This window comes from Bos mutus, chromosome 16 (assembly GCF_027580195.1).
Source record: "Bos mutus isolate GX-2022 chromosome 16, NWIPB_WYAK_1.1, whole genome shotgun sequence".
Classification (NCBI taxonomy): domain Eukaryota; kingdom Metazoa; phylum Chordata; class Mammalia; order Artiodactyla; family Bovidae; genus Bos; species Bos mutus.
This window is the reverse complement of record NC_091632.1, coordinates 55,352,576-55,368,231: the sequence shown is the minus strand read 5'-3', so window position 1 is coordinate 55,368,231 and position 15,656 is coordinate 55,352,576. Positions and strand designations below refer to the sequence as shown.

Here is a 15,656-nt window from a genome sequence, read left to right as displayed (position 1 = left end):
ACCTACTCTAATACTTTATACAGACTTCTACCATTAGTTGGCTACATAATTGCTTTTCCTATTCCACAGTGTCTGTCTTAAAGACATGTTCTTAGGTAATCTGTTTCCCTAGTGTCTACCTTAGTTTTGGGTACCTTGTTGGTACTTACTAAGCACTTTCTACATTGACTCCTTTGTAGACAATGACTCTCTTTTGTACACACTAAGTAAAAGAAGGGGTTTCCCTGGCAGCTCAGGAGTAATCAATCTGCCTGTAATGCATGAGATGCAGGAAATGCGGGTTTGATCCCTAGGTTAGCAAGATTCCCCAGGAGTAGGAAATGTCAACCCACGCCAGTATTCTTGCCTGAGAAATCCCATTGAACAGAGGAGCCTGGGCAGCTACAGTCCATGGGGTTTCAAGAGTCGGACACAACTTAGTGACTAAACCACCACCACCACCAAGTAAAAGCAGCTAGTGATTGTATGAGCCATAGATTGATGATCCAAGCCAACATGTGGCCACCAGTCAGTGATATGCCAGATTTCCTACCAGCTACTGATCCAAAGTCACCTTTTCCTGGACTCACCAATGACAGGTGGAGCAGAATCAATTACAGAGAATTGGATTTTAGATTATTACAAATATTGGCCCCAGAATTTCAGTGAGGCTGCAATTCAAAGTTCAGCAAGATACCTGGTGAAGGCAAAGGGGAAGTGCTCTTGAATCCAACTGCTCAACTTCACCTCGTATAAGTGAGAACAGAGATTGCAGAACCAACTTTGAGGCTTCCAGTTGATCGTTAGCATTTACTTCTGCAGATTCTTCATCACTAACGGCATGTGTCACTACATGTAGTATATTTTCTTGCATTAAAGGTGTGCTATCTTCTGAAGAAAGTCCTTTGAGAGTAAATAAAATGCCCATGTTAGAATAAATTTCCATCATGGTAGAACACTTAATAATAATTATGCCTTTTAACCATAAAATTTTCAAATAAAACTGATTATAGGAAAAAAAAAAAAAACCCACAGAAGCCACAAGTTATTTTCCTCATTAAGTTAAGATTCTGCTTGACATCTGATTCTATTAGCAATTAGTTAACAGAAGCAATTCTGTTAGTTCTATATAAACTTTTCTATTTACAATACATTATAGATTAAGAATCTATATTCTTAATTAAGAATATTAAAAAAAGAGAGATCTAAAGAAAAAAGTATGAAGGTTAAAATCTGACAAAAAATTTGACTCTCCCAAAGGAAAAATGAATTAACTATAATTTGAAGTCATACCTTGCTCCAAATGAAATAGCACTAAATAAGAAAGTAAATGTGGCTATCATATCAAAGGCTAAAGAAGTTAAGCCTTCTTCTCTAAACTCTGGTCTGATAACTTTAGAACTACCTCTGGAGCCCAGGAGAGCAGAGGGAATCAGATGTCCAGAGCTAATGGTCACAGAAACTTTCTTCCTAGTAAAGAGTAAAACAAACTTGGAAAAAAAAAAAAAAAATCAGCAAATAAATCCTTGGCCCAGAGCTCCTGAAATAACACACCAAATTTTAAAACTCTAAACATAACACATTATAACTTTACCCTTCACTGAAATCTCAGCATGAGTTCTAATTTTCATACTGAAATCGAGTAGACTGTGTGAATCTGTACTTACCTTCAGCTAGTCCGTCTCAGGAAGGCTCTTTCTCACTAATTTAGTATATGCACACCATGATTGAAGATGCCTTCGGCCTGGAGATGGCCTGCCATTTTATTTTGTATTTGTGAAAAACAGGAATGATTTTTATGTTTTCTAATTTTTTTTTTTTAAATTTTATTTTTAAACTTTACAATATTGTATTGGTTTTGCCAAATATCGAAATGAATCCACCACAGGTATACATGTGTTCCCCATCCTGAACCCTCCTCCTTCCTCCGTCCCCATACCATCCCTCTGGGTCATCCCAGTGCACCAGCCCCAAGCATTCAGTATCGTGCATCGAACCTGGACTGGCGACTCGTTCCATATATGATATTATATGTATTTCAATGCCATTCTCCCAAATCATCCCACCCTCTCCCTCTCCCACAGAGTTCAAAAGACTGTTCTAGACATCAGTGTCTCTAACTGCAATGGTGGTAATGCCAATGTAGGAAGAGAAGCTTTCTATAGAGAACTACAAAGAAACTAAGATAAATACTGTTTTCTTTCCTTTTCCTCCCAGCCACACTACTATACCCAAGACATTAAATCACGTAAGACTGTGATAAGGCTAATCATCCAAATTCTATATTTTTCTTAATTAAATTCTTCTTAATTTTTCATTAAATGTTTGGTAGAATTCACCAAGGGGCTTCCTAGGTGGCTCAGTGGTAAAGAACCCACCTGCCAATGAAGAAGACCCAGGTTCAATCCCTGGGTCGGGAAGATCCCCTGGAGGAGGGCATGGTAACTCACTCTGGTATTTTTATCTGGAAAATCCTGTGGACAGAGGAGCCTGGAGGGCTATAGCCCATAGGGTCGCAAAGAGTCAAACAAAATTGAGTGACTGAACAACAACGAAAACAAAATTCACCTATGAATTAAATGTCTGGTAGAATTCATTTGAGGAAAAATTAGTGTCAATCCTTCTCAGACTTTTCCAAAAATCAAAGAGCAGGGAACAGTCTCAATCTCATTTTTACAAAGCCAGCATTACCCTGATACTAAAGCCAAATAAAGATACTACATAAAAAGTAAACTACAAATAAATGTCTCTGATGAATACAGATGCAAAAATTCTCAACAACTTAACTCAAAAGCACATTTAAAGGATCGGACACTGTCATCAAGCAGAATTTATTCCTGGGATGCAAGGTTGATTCAACATACATTAACCAATCAATGTCACACAGCACATTAACTGAATGAAGGATAAGTAACACATGGTCACCTCAATGGATGTGGGAAAAATTATTTAACAAAATTCAATATCCTTTAATGATAAAACTCTCAACATAGTAGGTACGGAAGAATGTACCTCAATATGATAAAAGCCATATATGACAAACTCACAGATAACATCATACTCAACAATGAAAGGTTAACATATTTTCCTTGAAGATCTGGAACAAGACAAGGGTGCCTACTCTCACCACTCCTATTCAACATAGTACTGGAAGTTCTGGTCAGAGCAATCAAGCAAGAAAAAGAAATGAAAGGCATCCATCTCAGAAAGGAAGATGTGAAACTGTCTCTGTTTGCAGATGATATAATCTTATAGATGGAAAACCCTCAGGACTTCACTAAAAAACTGTTAGAACCAACAAATGATTTCAGTAAAGTTACAGGATATACAATCACCATATAAAAATCAGTTGCAATGCTATATACTAACAGCGAACTATCTGAAAAAGAAAACCATTTTATTTACAATAGTATTAAAACAACAAAGTACTTAGGAATAAATTTAACAAAGTACATGAAAGCTACTGTTGTTGTTGTTCAGTTGCTCAGTCACGTCTGACTCTTTGCGAACCCATGGACTGCAGCACGCCAGGCTTCCCTGTCCTTCCCCATCTCCCGAAACTTGCTCAAACTCATGTCCATTGAGTCTGTGATACCATCCAACGATCTCATCCTCTGTTGTCCCCCTTCTCTTCCTGCCTTCCATCTTTCCCAGCATCAGAGTCTTTTCTAATGAGTCGGCTCTTTGCATCAGGTGGCCAAAGTATTGGAGCTTCAGCTGCAGCATCTGTCCTTCCAATGAATATTCAGGATTGACTTCCTTTATTTAGTAATGACTGGTTTTATCTCCTTGCTGTCCAAGGGACTCTCAAGAGTCTTCTCCAACACCACAGGTCAAAAGCATCAATTCTTTGGTGTTCAGCTTTCTTTATGGTCCAACTCTTGCATCCATACATGACTACTAGAAAAACCATAGCTTTGCCTATACAGACCTTTGTTGGCAAAGTAGCCCTCCAGAGTCCTCTGTCTACAGGGATTCTCCAGGCAAGATTACTGGAGTGGGTTGCCATGCTGTCCTCCAGGGGATCTTCCCAACCCAGGGATAGAACCCAGATCTCCCGCATTGCAGGTGGATTCTTTACCACCTGAGCCACCAGGAAAGCCCACGAATACTAGAGTGGGTAGCCTATCCCTTCTCAGGGGATCTTCCCAACCCAGAAATTGAACCGGGGTCTCCTGCACTGCAGATGGATTCTTTACCAGCTGAGTTACTTGGGAAGCCTGAAAGCTATTGAAGACAAATATAAATGTAAAGATATACTATGCTCATGGGTTGGAAGAATTAAAAAATAACTACGCTACTCACAGCAATCCTCAGATTCAATGGACTCTCTATCAAAATTGCAATGGCATTTTTGAAAGTATTAGAAAAGTATTAAAATTTATATGGAACCATAAAAGATAACATATAGCCAGAGCAATCATGAGCAAAAAAAAGAAAAAAAAAACCAACAAAGTTAATAGCATCTATGAGATTTCAAAAACTACTACAAAATTATAGTAATCAACAATAACATAGTTGGCATAATAACAGATGCACAGAACACCGGAACACAATAGAGCATCACAATAGAGCAACAGATTTGTTTCTACACATTTATGATCTTTATCAAACATGCAAAGAACACACACAATTAGAGAAAGGATAGTTTCTTCAACAAAGAGTGCTACGAAAATTGGCTTTCCATATGTGGAAGAATGAAATTGAACTCATTTTACTACATATGCAAAAAATCAACTTGATATGGAATTGAGATTTGAAAGTAAGACCTGAAACCATGCAACTGTTAGAAGAAAATATAGGGGAAGAGCTTCCTGACACTGATGTAGGTAAGACTGTTTTGGACATGACACCAAAAGCACAGGCACCGAAAGCACAAGTAGACAAATGGGATTTCATCAAACTAAAAAGCTTCTTGCACAGTAAAGGAAACAATCAACAAAGGGAAGAGACAATCTATGAAGTGGGAGAAAATATTTGCTAACCATCCATCTGAAAAGGGGTTAATATTCAAAATACATAAGGAATTCAAACCACTCAATACCAAGAAAACAATGTGATCGAACTGTTGGTGGAAATGCATATTGGTACAGCTATTATGAAAAACAGTACAAACACTCCTCAAAAACGTAAGACTAGAACTACCCTGCTGCTGCTGCTAAGTCGCGTCAGTCGTGTCTGACTCTGTGCGACCCCATAGACGGCAGCCCACCAGGCTCCCCTGTCCCTGGGATTGTCCAGGCAAGAACACTGGAGTGGGTTGCCATTTCCTTCTCCAATGCATGAAAGTGAAAAGTGAAAGTGAAGTCGTTCAGTAGTGTCCAACTCTTAGCGACCCCATGGACTGCAGCCTACCATGCTCCTCCGTCCATGGGATTCTCTAGAATCAAGAGTACTGGAGTGGGGTGCCACTGCCTTCTCTGAGATGATCCAGCAATTCCACTTCTGGGTATGCACACAAGGGGAACAAAATCAAGAATCAAAATGATTATCTATACCCTAAGGTTCATTACAGCATCACTTACAGTAGTTCAGATATGGAAATAACCCAAGTGGCTTATTGTCAATGGATCAACACCTGAAGAAAAGGTGATGCACAGATACAATGGAGTATTATTCAACAGTGAGAAAGAAGGAAATGCTACCTTGTATGACAACTTGGATGAATTAGGAGGTCGTCATGCTGAGTGAAATAAGCTAGTCAAAGACAAATACTATATAATTTCACTTATGAGTGCAATCTAAAAAATAAAATTTTAAAGTGAAACTCAAAGAAGCAAAGTAATATAATGATGGTTACCAGGGGCTGGTGGGGGCAGTTGGGGAGATATTGATCAAAAGGTACAGAGCTGGGAGGCGGTCCTAAGATGGCAGAGGAATAGGACAGGGAGATCACTTTCTCCAGCACAAATTCATCAAAAGAACGTTTAAACTCTGAGTAAAATCCACAGAACAACTTCTGAATGCTGGCAGAGGACATCAGGCACCCAGAAAAGCACCCCATTGTCTTCGAAAGGAGGTAGGAAAAAATATAAAAGACAAAAAAAGAGACAAAAGAGGTAGGGACGGAGCTCTGTCCCAGGAAGGGAGTCTTAAAAACAGAGAAGTTTCTAAACACCAGGAAACACTCTCACTGCCGAGTCTGTGCCGAGCCTTGGAAGCACAGAGGGCAACATAATAGGGAGGAAAAATAAGTAAATAATTAAAACCCACAGATTAGGAGCCCAACGGTAACTCTCCCAGTGGAGAAGCAGCGCAGATGCCTGCGCCCGCCACTAGCAAGTGGGGCTGGGCAGGGAGGCGTGGGCTGCATGGCTTACAGTAAGGATCGGCCGGAATGCTCTCACGGGTAATCACAGCGAACTAATTTGGGCTAGCAAACCAGACTGTGGGATAGCTACCACAGGAAAAGCCCTAAGACACTGCCAGGCCCACACACAGAACAAAGGGCGGAACAGAATTAGCTGGCTGCAAACCATCCCCCTCTGGTGACAGGCAGCCAGAGCCGGAAGGGGGCAATTGCAGCCCCAGAGAGACATTATCTACCAAACTGCAAGCAGGCTTCTTTGCTTACTAAGACTTCTTGGGGTTCTGGACAGTCATCCGCCTGAGAAGGTGGGCCGGTTGTACACCCAGAAAACCAAGCGGCAGGGACGGAAGAGGTGACCGCGCAGCGACCGCGCTCGCCAAACACCTCATCACTCGAGCTGCTTGGAGCTGGGAAGGGCACAAAACGCAGGCCCAATGGAGTCTGCGCGTCTGAGGACTACCAGAGTGCCTGAACCTGAGTGGCTTAGACCTGGGAGGTGCATGCAGCCCAGGCCCGGCCTTGGACGGTTCCGGCGGAGCAACCTAGAGCCTGAGCTGTATGGGCAGGGGGGGTGCATGCACCGTGAGTGGGGGCAGGCCCAGTGTGGCTGAGACACTAGGAGCACAGGCCAGTGTTATTTGTTTGCAGTGTCCCTCCCTCCCCACAGCGCAACTGAACAAGTGAGCCTAAAAGTGTCCACCACCACCCCCTTGTGTCAGGGCGGAAGTCAGACACTGAAGAGACCAGCAAACAGAAGCTAAAACCGAGGGAACCGCCTTGGAAGTGACAGGTGCAATAGATTAAAACCCTGTAGTTAGTACCGACTACATAGGAAGGGGCCTATAGATCTTGAGAAATATAAGCTAGACCAAGAAACTATCCGAAAATGAACTGACCCCACACTGCCCACAACACCACCAAAGAAAGTCCTAGATATATTTTTACTATTTTTATGATCATTCTTTCCTTTCTTCTTCTTTTTTTTCTTTTATTTTCTTTTTTATTTATTTTAACTTAAAAAAAAAATTTTTAAGTCCTCTATTACTCCTTTAATTTTTATTATTTTTATAACCTACTATTACTTTAAAAAAAAAAGACTTTTTTAAAGCAAACTTCATATATATAGTTTTTTAAAAATAACTTTTGTGACTTTTTTTTTTGTCTTTTCTTTAATATTGTATTTTTGAAAATCCAACCTCTACTCTAGAATTTTAATCTTTGCTTTTTGGTATTTGTTATCAATTTTGTACCTTTAAGAACCCAATCTTCAGTACCTATTTGTACTTGGGAGCGAGATTACTGGCTTGACTGCTCTCTCCCCTTTTGGACTCTCCTTTCTCTCCACTAGGTCACCTCTGTCTCCTCCCTCCTGCTTCTCTTCTCTACCCAACTCTCTGAATCTCTGTGTATTCCAGATGGTGGAGGACACTTAGGGAACTTATTACTGGCTGGATCTGTCGCTCTCCTTTTGATTCCCCCCTTTATCTTCCTGGCCACCTCTGTCTCCTTCCTCCCTCTTCTCTTCTCTGTATAACTCCATGAACATCTCTGAGCGGTCCAGACTGTGGAACGAACATAAGGAAGTGATTACTGGCTAGCCTGCTCTCTCCTCTTTTGATTCCACCTCATCTCATTTGGGTCACCTCTAACTCCCTCCTTCCTCTTCTCTTCTCCATGTAACTCTGTGAACCTCTCTGAGTGTCCCTCACTGTGGAGAAACTTTTCATCTTTAACCTAGATGTTTTATCAATGGTGCTGTATAGAAGGTAAAAATAAGACTGAAAACCAGAAGCAGGAGGCTTAAGTCCAAATCCTGAGAACATCATAGAACACCTGACGTCAGGGAATATTAAGCGATAGGAGCTCATCAAACGCCTCCATACCTACACTGAAACCAAGCACCACCCAAAGGCCAACAAGTTCCAGAGCAAGACATACCACACAAATTCTCCAGCAACACAGGAATACAGCCCTGAGCTTCAATATACAGGCTGCCCAAAGTTACTCCAAATCCACTGACATCTCATGACTCGTTACTAGACACTTCATGCACTCCAGAGAGAAGAAATCCAGCTCCACCCACCAGAACACCGACACAAGCTTCCCTAACCAAGAAACCTTGACAAGCCACTGTTACAACCCCACCCACAGTGAGGAAACTCCATAATAAAGAGAACTCCACAAACTGCCAGAATACAGAAAGGCCACCCCAAACTTAGCAATATAAACAAGATGAAGAGACAGAGGAATACCCAGCAGGTAAAGGAACAGGATAAATGCCCACCAAACCAAACAAAAGAGGAAGAGATAGGGAATCTACCTGATAAAGAATTCTGAGTAATGATAGTGAAAATGATCTAAAATCTTGAAATAAAAATGGAATCACAGATAAACGGCCTGGAGGCAAGGATTGAGAAACTGCAAGAAAGGTTTAACAAGGACCTAGAAGAAATAAAAAAGAGTCAATATATGATGAATAATGCAATAAGTGAGATCAAAAACACTCTGGAGGCAACAAATAGTAGAATAACAGAGGCAGAAGATAGGATTAGTGAAATAGAAGATAGAATGGTAGAAATAAATGAATCAGAGAGGAAAAACAAATTAAAAGAAATGAGGACAATCTCAGAGACCTCCAGGACAATATTAAATGCCACAACATTTGAATCATAGGAGTCCCAGAAGAAGAAGACAAAAAGAAAGACCATGAGAAAATACTTGAGGAGATAATAGTTGAAAACTTCCCTAAAATGGGGAAGGAAATAATCACCCAAGTCCAAGAAACCCAGAGAGTCCCAAACAGGATAAACCCAAGGTGAAACACCCCAAGACACATATTAATCAAATTAACAAAGATCAAACACAAAGAACAAATATTAAAAGCAGCAAGGGAAAAACAACAAAGAACACACAAGGGGATTCCCATAAGGATAACAGCTGATCTTTCAATAGAAACTCTTCAGGCCAGGAGGGAATGGCAAGACATACTTAAAATGATGAAAGAAAATAACCTACAGCCCAGATTACTGCACCCAGCAAGGATCTCATTCAAATATGAAGGAGAAATCAAAAGCTTTACAGACAAGCAAAAGCTGAGAGAATTCAACACCACCAAATCCACTCTCCAACAAATGCTAAAGGATATTCTCTAGACAGGAGACACAAAAATGGTGTATAAACTCGAACCCAAAACAATAAAGTAAATGGCAATGGGATCATACTTATTAATAATTACCTTAAACGTAAATGGGTTGAATGCCCCAACCAAAAGACAAAGACTGGCTGAATGGATACAAAAATAAGACCCCTATATATGTTGTCTACAAGAGACCCACCTCAAAACAAAGGACACATACAGACTGAAAGTGAAGGGCTGGAAAAAGATTTTCCATGCAAATAGAGATCAAAAGAAAGCAGGAGCAGCAATACTCATATCAGATAAAATAGACTTTAAAACAAAGGCTGTGAAAAGAGACAAGAAGGACACTACATAATGATCAAAGGATCACTCCAAGAAGAAGATATAACAATTATAAATATATATGCACCCAACATAGGAGCACTGCAATATGTAAGACAAATGCTAACAACTATGAAAGGGGAAATTAACAATAACACAGTAATAGTGGGAGACGTTAATACCCAACTCACACCTATGGACAGATCAACTAAACAGAAAATTAACAAAGAAACACAAACTTTAAATGATACAATAGACCAGTTAGACCTAATTGATATCTATAGGACATTTCACCCAAAAACAATGAATTTCACCTTTTTCTCAAGTGCATATGGAACCTTCTCCAGGATAGATCACATCCTGGGCCATAAATCTAGCCTTGGTAAATTCAAAAAAATTGAAATCATTTCAAGCATCTTTTCTGACCACAATGCAGTAAGATTAGATCTCAATTACAAGAGAAAAAATATTAAAAATTCCAACATATGGAGGCTGAACAACACACTGCTGAATAACCAACAAATCACAGAAGAAATCAAAAAAGAAATCAAAATATGCATAGAAACGAATGAAAATGAAAAAATAACAACCCAAAACCTATGGGACACTGTAAAAGCAGTGCTAAGGGGAAAGTTCACAGCAATACAGGCGTACCTCAAGAAACAAGAAAAAAGTCAAATAAATAACCTAACTCTATACCTAAAGCAACTAGAAAAGGAAGAAATGAAGAACCCCAGGGTTAGTAGAAGGAAAGAAATCTTAAAAATTAGGGCAGAAATAAATGCAAAAGAAACAAAGGAGACTATAGCAAAAATCAACAAAGCCAAAAGCTGGTTCTTTGAAAGGATAAATAAAATTGACAAACCATTAGCCAGACTCATCAAGAAACAAAGGGAGAAAAATCAAATCAATAAAATTAGAAATGAAAATGGAGAGATCACAACAGACAACACACAAATACAAAGGATCATAAGAGACTACTATCAGCGATTATATACCAATAAAATGGACAACGTGGAAGAAATGGACAAATTCTTAGAAAAGTACAACTTTCCAAAACTGAACCAGGAAGAAATAGAAAATCTTAACAGACCCATTATAAGCACGGAAATTGAAACTGTAATCAGAAATCTTCCAGCAAATTAAAGCCCAGGTCCAGACGGCTTCACAGCTGAATTCTACCAAAAGTTTAGAGAAGAGCTAACACCTATCCTACTCAAACTCTTCCAGAAAATTGCAGAGGAAGGTAAACTTCCAAACTCATTCTATGAGGCCACCATCACCCTAATACCAAAACCTGACAAAGATGCCACAAAAAAGGAAAACTACAGGCCAATATCACTGATGAACATAGATGCAAAAATCCTTAATAAAATTCTAGCAATCAGAATCCAACAACACATTAAAAAGATCATACACCATGACCAAGTGGGCTTTATTCCAGGGATGCAAGGATTCTTCAATATCTGCAAATCAATCAATGTAATACACCACATAAACAAATTGAAAAATAAAAGCCATATGATTATCTCAATAGATGCAGAGAAAGCCTTTGATAAAATTCAACATCGATTTATGATAAAAACTCTCCAGAAAGCAGGAATAGAAGGAACATACCTCAACCTAATAAAAGCTATATATGACAAACCCACAGCAAACATTATCCTCAATGGTGAAAAATTGAAAGCATTTCCTCTAAAGTCAGGAACAAGACAAGGGTGCCTACTCTCACCACTACTATTCAACACAGTTTTGGAAGTTTTGGCCACAGCAATCAGAGCAGGAAAAGAAATAAAAGGAATCCAAATTGGAAAAGAAAAAGTAAAACTCTCACTGTTTGCAGATGACATGATCCTCTACATAGAAAACCCTAAAGACTCCACCAGAAAATTACTAGAGCTAATCAATGAATATAGTAAAGTTGCAGGATATAAAATCAACACACAGAAATCCCTTGCATTCCTATACACTAATAATGAGAAAATAGAAAGAGAAATTAAGGAAACAATTCCATTCACCATTGTAATGAAAAGAATAAAATACTTAGGAATATATCTATCTAAAGAAACTAAAGACCTATATATAGAAAACTATAAAACACTAATGAAAGAAATCAAAGAGGACACTAATAAATGGAGAAATATACTGTGTATATGGATTGGAAGAATCAATATGGTGAAAATGAGTATACTACCCAAAGCAATCTATAGATTCAATGCAATCCCTATCAACTACCAACGGTATTTTTCACAGAGCTAGAACAAATAAATAATTTCACAATTTGTATGGAAATACAAAAACCTCAAATAGCCAAAGCAATCTTGAAAAAGAAGAATGGAACTGGAGGAATCACCCTGCCTGACTTCAGGCTCTACTACAAAGCCACAGTCATCAAGACAGTATGGTACTGGCACAAAAGACAGAAATATAGATCAACGGAACAAAATAGAAAGCCCAGAGATAAATCCACGTACCTATGGACACCTTATCTTTGACAAAGGAGGCAAGAATATACAATGGAGAAAAGACAATCTTTTTAACAAGTAGTGCTGGGAAAACTGGTCAACCACTTGTAAAAGAATGAAACTAGAACACTTTCTAACACCATACACAAAAATAAACTCAAAATGGATTAAAGATCTAAACGTAAGACCAGGAACTATAAAACTCTTAGAGGAGAACATAGGCAAAACACTCTCCGACATACATCACAGCAGGATCCTCTATGAGCCACCTCCCAGAATTTTGGAAATAAAAGCAAAACTAAACAAATGGGATCTAATTAAAATTAAAAGCTTCTGCACAACAAAAGAAACTCTAAGCAAGGTGAAAAGACAGCCTTCAGAATGGGAGAAAATAATAGCAAATGAAGCAACTAACAACTAATCTCAAAAATATACAAGCAACTCCTGCAGCTCAATTCCTGAAAAATAAACGACCCAATCAAAAAATGGGCCAAAGAACTAAATAGACATTTCTCCAAAGAAGACATACAGATGGCTAACAAACACATGAAAAGATGCTCAACATCACTCATTATCAGAGAAATGCAAATCAAAACCACAATGAGGTACCATCTCACACCAGTCAGAATGGCTGCGATCCAAAAGTCTACAAGCAATAAATGCTGGAGAGGATGTGGAGAAAAGGGAACCCTCTTACACTGTTGGTGCGAATGCAAACTAGTACAGCCACTATGGAGAACAGTGTTGGAGATTCCTTAAAAAACTGGTAATAGAACTGCCGTATGACCCAGCAATCCCACTGCTGGGCATACACACTAAGGAAACCAGAATTGAAAGAGATACGTGTACCCCAATGTTCACTGCAGCACTGTTTATAATAGCCAAGACATGGAAGCAACCTAGATGTCCATCAGCAGATGAATGGATAAGAAAGCTGTGGTACATATACACAATGGAGTATTACTCAGCCATTAAAAAGAATACATTTGAATCAGTTCTAATGAGGTGGATGAAACTGAAGCTGATTATACAGAGTGAAGTAAGCCAGAAAGAAAAACACCAATACAGTGTACTAACGCATATATATGGAATTTAGAAAGATGGTAATAACCCTGTATGTGAGACAGCAGAAGAGACACAGATGTATAGAACAGTCTTTTGGACTCTGTGGGAGAGGGAGGGGGGGATGATTTGGGAGAATGGAATTAAAACATGTATAATATCATATAAGAAACGAATCGCCAGTCCAGGTTCAATGCAGGATACAGGAAGCTTGGGGCTGGTGCACTGGGACGACCCTGAGGGATGGTATGGGGAGGGAGGTGGGAAGGATGGGAAACACGTGTACACCTGTGGCAGATGCATGTTGATGTATGGCAAAACCAATACAATATTGTAAAGTAAAAAAAAATAATAATAAATTAAAAAAAATGTACAGAGCTGCAGTTATGTAGGATGAATAAATCTAGAAGTCTGATATACAGGCATGATGATTCTACATAATAATACTGCGTTGAACACTGAAAATACACCAAGAGAGTAGCTTTTAGTTGCACTCATTACACAGTAATAAATGACAACTACGAGATGAGACATGTTAACTGGTTTGACTGCATTATGTGTATCAAATCATCATGTTGTACACCCCAAATATGTACAATTAAAATAAATGAAATGTAAAATGCTGCTGTGAACAAGGCTGTTCAATCATTTAAGAAAAGTGAAGGTAGGGGTACCTGTGTAATAAAAGTATCTTCTAGCTGCTCCACACCCCACATGCTGTATTTTTTTTAACCCCTGTGACTATTTTGCATAAACTGTGGATTGCATAAACAGAAGCATATCAGAGTTTGCAAGAAAATAACTGAACGGCCTTGCAAGAAGAATTATGTAACATTCCACACTAAAGCGCAGGTTTCTGTTTTCAGTGTTGTTAAGCTTTTAGGGAAATAATTTTGGGGCTTCCCTGGTAGCTCAGAGGGTAAAAAAAAATAACATCTGCTTGCAATGCAGGAGACCCTGGTTCGATCCCTGGGTTGAGAAGATCTCCTGGAGAAGGGAATGGCAACCCACTCCAGTGTTCTTGTGTAGAGAATTCCGTGGACAGACCATGGGGTCACAAAGGGTCGGACATGACTGAGCGACTAACAACGCGCGGTGGCGCGACGGTGAAGCATCCGCCTGCAATGCAGGAGATACAAGCTTGACCCCTGGGTGGAGAAGACGCAGGAGAAGGGAGTGGAAACTCACTCCAGGATTCTTGCCTGGGAGATCCCATGGACAGAGGAGGCTGGCAGGCTGCAGTCCATGGGGTCGCAAGAGTTGGATACGACTAGTGACTGAACCCCCACCACCAAAGAAACATAAATTGTTATCATACATGTAATCAAGTGACAAGGATATACTTTACACATAAAATTCAATAGGAAAACAATAGTTGGCCAAGTTCTAGCTACATCAATTTTTAAACTACTTAAAATACATCCTGATTAATTTCACATTGCTAGGATAAAAAACTTGCAATGAGAAAACTATTCTCAAAAAGTTGGAAGGAGGAGGACAGGGGACGTAAGGGCAGCCCCGAGTGCCGTTTCTGTTTCCAGTACTTATTAGCTATTCCTATGGCACATCAATCCTTCACTCCCTAGCCTCCCAAGTGATCTCTAAACTGGGTGTTCTACCATCTTATAAAACTATTGTGAGAATTAAATGAGACAGTGAATGTAAAAGGCAGGTATCCTCCCAAAGAGCATCTTAAAATAATATCCTGAGGCTTTACTGTCACTTGAATTAAAAAGGTCACAGGACTTGTAAAGCACTTCTGAGACAGCACTGTTTTTGTAATTTGAAGAAAACATTAAGAAGAAAGTGTAAATAAAGCTAATGAAGCTCATATTTCTATTGTCACATTGAATAACAGGAATTATAAAAACTATGTTGGAATATCAAATTGCTTATTTATTACTCACCAGTACTATAAGTTTGAACATGCTTGAACTTATTTTTAGTAAAGACAGTAAGGAAAATAAATACTTGCGTAACCATAAGTACTCAGAATGACTAGCATGTTGTGAATTGACACGTTCATAATGTACTAAAACATTTTAAAGTAGTCATAACAAAGCATTTATGTCATAACACGGAAGTTCCAGTATTTTTCCATGTGAATTTCAAATTAATTATTTTTCATGTCACATTGGTCTTACAAAGTTTTGCTTGAAAAAATTAAGAATATGTCATCAATTAATAGGAAAATTCATTCTAATACATTAAAAGTTTTCTTTTAATGGTAAAGACATATTTTAACAGTAAAGATATATTTATCATTAATGAGAAAAGCCAAATCAGAACATATACTGGTACATATAATTTCACCTTCACTACAAACTGTCATTCAACATAAATGAAGCTTTCTTGTGTCAGATATGAATCTATACATACA

The 15,656-nt window shown here is 38.9% G+C and overlaps 1 protein-coding gene across 4 annotated transcripts in view; it reads right to left on the bottom strand.

The window, feature by feature from the left end:
- CNST (consortin, connexin sorting protein) overlaps nucleotides 1-15,656 on the bottom strand; it is a 96,759-nt gene that overhangs the window by 37,925 nt on the left and 43,178 nt on the right. For all 4 annotated transcript variants that reach the window (XM_005893385.3, XM_070385374.1, XM_070385376.1 and 1 more), the window contains one exon: nucleotides 677-882. In XM_005893385.3, the coding sequence (XP_005893447.2) occupies nucleotides 677-882 (206 nt within the window). The remainder of the gene's footprint in view (nucleotides 1-676; nucleotides 883-15,656) is intronic.